Source organism: Trichoplusia ni, chromosome 5 (genome assembly GCF_003590095.1).
Source record: "Trichoplusia ni isolate ovarian cell line Hi5 chromosome 5, tn1, whole genome shotgun sequence".
Taxonomy (NCBI): Eukaryota; Metazoa; Arthropoda; class Insecta; order Lepidoptera; family Noctuidae; genus Trichoplusia; species Trichoplusia ni.
In genome coordinates this window covers 1,611,212-1,620,793 of record NC_039482.1, presented here as the reverse complement: position 1 = coordinate 1,620,793, position 9,582 = coordinate 1,611,212, and the positions used below count along the sequence as shown (strand labels likewise).

The 9,582-nt window shown below is 35.4% G+C and overlaps 2 protein-coding genes across 2 annotated transcripts; both read left to right on the top strand.

The window, feature by feature from the left end:
• The first annotated feature begins 19 nt into the window (after positions 1-19).
• Positions 20-1,715, top strand: LOC113493850 (lipase 3-like). Its single transcript, XM_026871881.1, has one exon. It carries the CDS (start codon positions 97-99, stop codon positions 1,537-1,539), a length of 1,443 nt encoding a protein of 480 aa, XP_026727682.1. The 5' UTR covers positions 20-96; the 3' UTR covers positions 1,540-1,715.
• Positions 1,716-7,617: 5,902 nt separating this feature from the next.
• On the top strand, positions 7,618-9,579 carry LOC113493866 (lipase 3-like; the record flags this gene model as incomplete). Its single annotated transcript, XM_026871898.1, has 1 exon — positions 7,618-9,579. A coding segment is annotated over exon 1 (1,467 nt), but the record flags the coding sequence as incomplete, so codon positions are not given.
• Positions 9,580-9,582: the final 3 nt, after the last annotated feature.

Here is a 9,582-nt window from a genome sequence, read left to right as displayed (position 1 = left end):
GTAAATATACTGAAGGTGAGTCTATACATGATTGTAATAGTTACGTAATTATAAGTCAGTTACGCGAGCGCTACCCTATAGGACGCATGTGTGATCATGAAGATTTTTATAATTACTATGGTTATGTTACTATGTCTCAATCAAAGTGTTCACTGTGACCCGTTTTTTGACTTTATAACAGCAAAATTTGGTGATTTAGCCAACTCCCTAGCTAACACGTTCAAGAGCTTAAAAAATCAAGTAAGAAAACTTTTCGTGTCACACAGTCCGGATGAATTGCCGCCGCCGCTCCATCAATTTGCAGAAAGCACCATCAAGAGGACTTTCAACGATTTTGTCGAAAAGACTGCTGCAGAGAATGAAACAGGAATTCCCGAATACATCAATTTAAAGTCAGAACCAACTGCTCTTATGTCTACACCACAACTTGCTACCCTGCACGGAAGAAGAGTGGAATCACATATTATTCATACCAAAGATGGCTATTTACTGACTCTACATCGAATATCTCCAAGAATTGACACTGTAGAAGAGGGAAAACTGAACAACCATACAGTAATACTTCATCACGGAATACTAGGCAGTTCTGCTGATTGGATTTTATTAGGACCTACAAAATCACTTCCTTACATTTTATCAGATGCAGGATACGATGTTTGGATGGCAAATGCTAGAGGTAATTATTATTCTCGTGGACACGCTAGACTATCAGTAGATTCTGAAGAATTTTGGAGGTTTTCGTGGCAAGAAATGGGAGAATTTGACCTACCTGCTACAATAGATTATATTCGAAAAGTTAAGAAATCTACAGATCCTATTGATTTTGTAGGACACTCCATGGGTGCCACAGCATTGCTAGTACTGTTATCAACAACGCCGCAATATAATCAATACTTACGAATCGGTATTTTATTGGCGCCACTAGCATATATGGCCAATGTTGAAGGTCCGTTAAAGGTTTTAACATCAATGGCAACGAGTCCACCAGAACAACTGCTCAAACTCATAGGCACGAAAGAATTCGTTCCCTCGCGCAAAATACCAAGATGGTTAGCTATAAAGTATTGTAAAGGGCCGCTTTTATTTTGCTCTAACCCATTATATTTTATAAGTGGTGGTATCCCGGAGAACAACCATATGTGGAACCCAAGCTTTCTAGCGAGATTACTATACCACGTCCCAGCTGGTGGCTCAACTGACACAATGTTACACTACGCTCAGGTGGTTAAAAGTGGGAAATTTCATAAGTTTAATAGCCTCTACGATGAGTTTGTACTTGGACAAGTAACTGTGCCGATCGCATTATTCAGTTCGAGTGAGGACTGGTTGGCGACGATCCCTGATGTTTTAAGGTTGTACTTTAGTATAGCAAACCCTATAGACCATTACATTATTCGAGGCCGGAATATGAGTCACACGGAATTCGTTTGGGGTGCAGATGCACATGAATTAGTTTTTAAGAAGGTATTGGAATTTTTAGACAACGGTTTAAACTTTTTCAATTACAAAAGTAATGAAGTGCGTAATGATGTACTGTAACTTGTGTTCGAAAATTAATACGATTTTACATGTCATGTCCTTATGTCACTAGAAGGAGTTTTTCTTAGGTTATAGTGATTTTATTGTATTTTTGTGCTGCCATACTTGAATATTTAAATATAAAACAGCCTTTTCTGTTTTATTTATATGCCAGTAAATTAAATGGAAGAAATGTGTTTGTTTATTTCATTGACTGCTGTTTTAACCTTCTTGCTCTAAACCGAGTTCCATAAAGGACTCTATTTAGTGTACACATTAAACATTCTACGAAAACATTATCTTTAAGTCCCAACGTAGCGTGTTGCTAGAGTAATACTTGACTACTTTATAACTAATATCAAACTGCATCCCACTCTAGAAATATCAAGATATCGTCAGTCTCACCCGCTTTCCGATGTAAGTACACCCGCAAAGAGCTTGATACTAATATTCCTAACTCAGATATCTTTGATGCAGTCTTTGAACGTTTGTGAAGTCTATTCCTCTACGCTTTTGCGTCAGAACCTTTTGAAAAGATCTAATGTACAAATTAGAGGAGCAAATGGGTTCGCGAACATATCGTTTAATTTATTCACGGTACGCGAGTACGATGCACGTTTGTAATATTAATAGTCCATGTTCAAGCCACTAAAATGTACTTTAACGTTTCTGAGATATGTTTTCGATGTTTGTGTCTCTGCAAAGTTTCTTAGATTAATTTGAGAAAATCCATGAAATCACAATTTGGTGATGTATATTTAGTAGTTCAGTTGCTAAGGTAAAGATTACCAAATATTCGGCTGCTTGAGTATTTGGTTTTGATAAAAAGAAGTCTTTCGATTAAAAATATATTTCTTAATGAGGTCATGTCAAAGTCTTGAGTTTAATATCTCCTACGCTTTATCAAATCAATTATCGAACTTTCATTTCTTTGATACTTTGTGGCATCTTCATTGATTCTGCTTTCACTGATAATACGATTCTTGATGTTCTTTGACAGTATTGAGATTAAAATTCTGTTACAATAGTTGTGTTTTCATGTAAGGAAACAATGTTTTTACTATGCATTCGCACGAATCGTAAAATACTAAGTGTATTTGCCAATCACTACTCTAAATGTGTGGAACAAAACTAAGCCCAACCATTTAGAGCTTTATGATGGATTCCGCAAAATAAATAGCAAATGGGTTAAGCTTCCATGTTGTGTGTTTGCAAACCATCGTTTTTAGGGTTCTGTAACCAAATCATGAAAACGGAATTCGGTTACTAAGGTACATGTTTCTGCCCATCCGTTTGTCTCAAGGCTGAATGTCAAGAACGGTTATAGCTAGATATTGAAAATTTAACGGATGGTGTATTTCTGTTGTCGTTATAATAAAATCTATTAAAATTAAAAAACTGGTTAATTAAGCAGCCGTTAAATATTTAGTTGTCTCTATGACTTCCCCATAAAGACAACTAAATATTTTTCATCGTTTTTTCTGCATTTTATCTGTACAGAACCCTCCACTAACGCTAGACGAGCTTGACCGATTTTTTTAAATAACGCTCTGTCTCGTCATTTTGTAAATCTAGAACACTCTCAACTAAAAAAATAAATGGAGTGTGCATTTTGGTTTTTATTTATTTATGTTTTTTTGACCGATTTACGAAATAGTATTTAGTTTTTTTATGATTCTTTCAGAACATTCTGTAAAGTAATTTTGGTCTACCTAATTTATGACTAAAATGACTCTGAAAAATATCTACAAATAACATTTTTACACCACGTCTGTATACATATCAGGCGTGTAAGATCGTTTGCATAAGTGTTAATCAGTTTTCAATTAGACTCGATCAGCACGGTAAAATGCAAGTTACAAGCAAACCTTTACTTCCAGTAACAGGCATCTTTGAATTTTCGTACAAAACTTCTATCACCCTTTAAATAACATTATTGCAGTTATGAAAAGGAGATGTATTGTCGCTATACGCCATGTAGCACGATGCTTACGGTTCTCAATTACAAATCATTTTATTTTATTTCAAGATTTTTTAAATTCTGCATGTTCTTTCCTCTTGACCTGATTTTGATTGAGCTGTCAATTTGCTTGCAAATTTATGAATCAAATAATATTGCGAGGCAGTGCAATTTTATAATGACATAGACTGATCTGATGCCATAACTGAAAGATGGAAATGGAAGCCCCGAATTATAATGACAAAACACAATCGAGTTGGAATAAGTTTGACTTGTCTTGTAGTACAACCAGTACTTAAAAATCCAATACCTATAAGCAAGCTAAAAACGTTTTTATTTTTCGACGGGATGTTAGAGCCCGCAGAGCCTTAGTCCTTGTTACTAATCATTATTTACTACCAGTAGTTCAGATTGCTACTTTATACGATGTTTGCTGACCCTCAATAGCACAAAAGGTTTCATTCCAAAAAACACTGTGTGGTAGCGATTAACGGCTTTATATTTCTTTGTTTACTAGTCACAACACAACTCATATTTTTTTCTAACCGTATTGAAAGCAGGATTTAAGGTTTAATTGAATTCACTTTTATAAGTTTTTCATTGAATACTATATAAGAAAATAAAAATCACGCCCAACGCCCAAAGAAACTGATAATCGAATAACATTGGTACGCAGTTATTCTCTTGTCGTCATACAAGCACATACCAAGCGTTCGTCGATTACAAAAAGCTTCTACATTAGCGTTAGCGTGGTGGTGACCTATGACGTACTGTGCGTCCAAAACTGCAATAATACTACTTTTAAAGGTGCTTGCCAGTAAGCACTCTGGTAATATATTACACACCTACACAACATTTACTCTTACGAAGAATTTACAGAAGTCCTGACACGTGTGGGTCGTTACACTCAACGATCAATATATAAATATTAATGTATGTAAAAATAATAAAACCCAATGCGCGTTTACGAGGGTATTGAAGTGGGTATTTATACGTAAATACATCAGTGGCTTGAAAGCTTTGAGGGTTCGTGCTGATTGTACTAATCAGAGCTGATTTTTATTGATGAAGGTAGTAACTTGTATTACGGGCTTTTGAATTTGGCTAGCTGCCACTGGACAGAGACAACACAAATAAACAGATAATGGCTATGTTTCACCTGAAAAACGTATTGTAACCAAATATTGTTTGTCAAGCCAAATAATAGAACTATTAATAAAAGTCATGAGAATAGAAAATATCACGGCGTTCGTTAAAATGGCTCGACACTTCTCACACAAATAGCATTTTCATAAGCTATTGCTATAAAGTGACAAGTCTCAGTCATATAACTTGTTAAAAAGAAATATGAATTCCTCTCCTTTGAAAGATTTTCATCATCATTAGCGCTTGCAGAAATATCACAGGTACAACTTTTCAAACTATTTTATCAATAACGAGTTGTTGCTGCCTTTTTAAAGGATGGATGTAGAGAAGCAGGAAAGTATTTGAATTGGAAAAAAGTAATAAAAGGTATCTCGAACAGTTTTCTGATCCGAGCCAAAGGCAACAGTCCAACTTGACTCACATATAATTTTACATGCTTCGGGCAAAACTTTTAATACGCAGTGTTGTAAATTCAAAGATGTCTTCGAAGCAATGTGAGTATAACATTTTTGAAGTAGATTTATATTCTGCTATCAAGTTTATTTTTACTTTTGTCTGAGAATTTCTTTTGCATGTGCTTATGAGAATATTATTTCTAAATCACGTTTCAGTAAGATCTTCGATGAAATTTGTATTCCTTTGAAATGAAAGCATTACTATAGAGGGACTATATAGAAAATCTTTTAAAAGGTGTAACGGTATTATCTATTTTCCAAGATTTCTTGAAATTCCATTCGGTATAAGACGAAATAAATCTCCCCACACATTCGCTTGAAAACTTCAGTAGTACCTAATCCTCTCTCAGTTTAAATACAAGAATTAAGTATTTTATTCTTGGTTTATCGATAAAACAAAGAAAAACAGCGGCCAATGAGAGGACAAAGAGACAATAAAGAGGAACAAATAAAAAACGGGAATAATTTACAAAACAGATTTGCATTTATGCCATTTGGAAAACATTAGTCGGGGTACGCTGTTTAACTGGAAATCCTTTATTTTAATTTGCCGCCAGAAAGAAGTATTCTGATGCAAATACGAGACCGAAATGATTAGATTTATTTGTAGAGAAAAAAAATTTACTCGGCCGGCTAATGTCTTTGCACGTCGAATTATTTTTTTAATGCTAATGAAAGTAACCCCGCATATTTTTCGGGGATTCGGGTTTTTAGGTCATAGTTTAGTATTTTGTTGGTTTTAATGCTTGTTTTGTTCTCATTCTAATTAAAACATACATATATCTGGTGATATACGAATGGGAGGGATCGGTGTCCAATGGGAATTACATAGGGTATTGTGTCTATCACCAGGATCTTTCTGTCTTACATTATCTCATGAACCGAAATAGCAAAATTGTTGAAATTTTAGATACGGCGTGTTACTGTTGTTGTTGTAACAAAAAGCAAAAAAAAACCATGACCGATAAAATGTAAAAATAGTCTAGTCAACCCTTCTCCACCGAACAACACCAACCCATCTTAAAGGGACTTGTGTAATAAAACCTTGTAAGGTGCATACATTATATTCTCATGTAATAATGCCAACTGAATTTAGGTCACAATATTGTTATGACACGTTGCCGCTAACCTGGAAGACACTGTGTCACAACTCAGTGCACACGTCACGCTGTGTTCTGACAGCTAAGGTCTTCGAAAAGGAGAATAAGAATTGCACGCACTATTTCTATGATACACGCACATGGGATGAGTCGCGCCTGTCTCTATGTACTAAGGTCTCTATGTACGATGAAAACTAAGGAAATGATTAAATTATAGAGAGTTGATTATATTGAGATTTCATGGAAAGAGGCTTACATTTTTTTAAATCTCTAAGTTTCTGTAGTGCCTCATGTTTTTAGAAGGGCAATGAAAACTACCAGTGAATTGTTAGTAAAAGGCCTACCACCACCGCGTCATAAAATTAGTTTATTTTATTTTGAAAGTGTTTATTTAGAACGAATCGAAGACAGTCCTTCCGAATGATTTATTTATCAATAACTTTGTTTTGAAAACAAACAGAAACCTACTAATATTATAAACACGGAAGTTTCTATGGATGGATGAATAGATGTTTATTACTCTCTCACGCAAAACACCTGAACGGCTTTCGAAGAAATGTGGTACACAGGTAGTTTTAACCTGGATTGACCTGAACGCACAGGATAATTTAAATCATCCCAACATCGTAACACACTTACTCATTTGCACATAATTTTGATATTTTTGATCTCTGTTATATATTTTTTTGGTTTTTTTTTAATTACAAGTAAAGTTTCTTTTTTGTGTTCTTCTAGTTTTAAGCGCTTTTCTATTAATGTTTATTAATTTCAATGTTGGAGCACTCCCCATCTCGGAATTAAATAACTAGAAAGGGATACATGATCTTCAGGTTCCATTTAAATCAGACAGTTCAGATATAATTAATACGATAACAATCCTTGTAGCCCCTTACTATATAATATGTATAGCACAAGCAGTCAGCAGTCTCGTCGCTGGTTAAGGCGGTCGGTTACCGCAGACTCCATGCTCCGGACCAGTGCCCCCGCACTAGACATTACTTGGACTGCTTATTAAATATCGATATTATCGAAAATGGTCGACAATTGCGACGGAATTCCAATAGAATTTGTGTGGATTCGTAGAAACTGCATGATGCAAAAAATGTGATGTATTGGTATGACTTGTCATCTCATTACCTCTTCTTATTGTTTGAATATTTTTAACTATTTTTAAAACTAAGTTAAACTAAGTTTATCTGTAACTATTTTTTATAGAATTTGACGATGGAACAGTTTCGATAGGATTGTAGATCTCGTTTTTCAGTGAACAAATCAAAAACCAATAGTTTCGATTACATGATATAATCTATGTGAATAAATTATTTACGAGACAATGATTAAGATCGAAATGAAGGTATATGTAATCGTAGACTTGCCAAATACAAAACGTCATTTTAGAACATGTAAAATAAGAATTTAAAGTAAAAAATACTTGCTCAATTCTTACACTTACTTACACTAAATATTGTAGAGAAGCAACGCTTCGGTATTTTTCTCCCAACATTACTTCAGAGCAGATTTAGTCACTGGCTTACGATGACTATCGATTACATAATTACTATGATTTGCGAACGAAAACTAGTATCTATTAACTATCTTCTTTGGCCGTTTTGTAAACATTATATAGTGATATTACGTCATTCTAGCAATCAAAATAATAGTACGTGCCTTATTATAAACATGGCAGGAGGAATCTAGCGCATTCGTCTTTCGATTGTTAAGACATAAGTGAAGGTGAATGGCTGTGTTTATTAAGTCGCGAAAATCTCCTCGCACACTGGACAGAAATTAATATTGTTTTATATTAGAATAGGATTGTTTTTATAAATATGCTGTATCGTCATGGAATCATTCATCCATTGTCCTTCGCTATTTTTCTATCATTATTAAAAGAGACGCGTTTTCATTCGGTTCTCTCTCAACGGCTGTACAAATGTGGGCCTTGGTGATTTCATCTATTTTCGTTATAATTTTTTCACCTATGTCAAATTTTAATGTCATGTGCTTAAATGACAGTGAACTGACAATGGACTTTATAGAACCACGAAGCAGAGCCCAAAGAGAAAATTCAGTGTTCGACGCGTTTCACAGTTTTTTCTCTAATTTAAAAAGCTTTTTCGGTGCAAAACCGAAGGGATTCGAAGAGAAAAAGAAACGTGTGAAATCTGCGTTTACTAAGTTTTTTGAAGAGATAAACAAAACCCCGTCACAGCCAGGAGACCCGCGTGCTCTGGAGGCGCAATATTTTGGCTCGGGGGCGGCAGGACCAAGGTTAAGAAACTTTTACTCTCGAAGAGTTTTTAATATAAAACCTGAAACAAGTGCTGATCAGTTAATCACAGCACACGGGTACAGAGTAGAGTCACACACCGTATTGACTGCTGACGGATATATGATAACTATGCAAAGAGTTTTACCAGAATCTGGTAAGATTCCTAAGCGAGCAGTTCTACTCAATCACGGCTTATTTGGTTGTGCTGAAGACTGGCTCTTTTTAGGACGAGACAGAGCCCTACCTTACATGCTAGCAGACACCGGGTATGATGTTTGGTTACTCAATGCCCGAGGCAATAGATACTCGAGGATGCACACAAACAAAAGCAAAGAGAGAACAGACTTCTGGGATTTTTCATTTCATGAAATGGGTGTATATGATTTGCCAGCTGTTATTACGTACATAAGTGAAATCACAAACAAAGCTGAACTGAACTATGTTGGCCACTCGATGGGAGGAACTGCGCTACTCGTACTTTTATCTAGAATACCTGAATACAATTTCATATTAAGATCCGCCATTCTTCTAGCACCGTTAGTGTTTATGTACCACGTAAAAGGTCCAATAAGGCTGCTAACAGATTTCTATAATAGGAATGGTCAGAGTTCCTTGAATTTTCTTGGACAAACGGATTTTTTGCCAGATGGATTATTTCCAGAACAAATCGTGGAAAGGTATTGTAAAGGTGAAGAAAGATTATGTTTGAACCCTCTGCTATTACTTGCAAATGGAGGAAGAGAATTAGTAAGTGAAGAAATTATAGAAAACATACTTAGTCATACTCCTGCTGGAGGATCGGTCAAGACGATAATACATTACGTGCAGTTAGTAAAGAGTGGATATTTCCAAATGTACGATTATGGCGCGTCGAATAATATACGAAAATATGGCAATAGTACTGCTCCTTTTTACGATTTGACTAAAGTAACTGTACCGATGGCTTTCTTTAGTTCTCCCGCAGATTGGCTGTCAACTAGGTCGGATCTACAAACCCTGATACCTCTGTTACAAGACGTCAACGTACATCATGTGGTGAAAGCGAATGAGTTCGGGCATTTAGACTTTCTTTGGTCAGAAGACGCTCCCGACTTGGTTTACAATTTTGTTCTGACAATTTTGGATCAAATA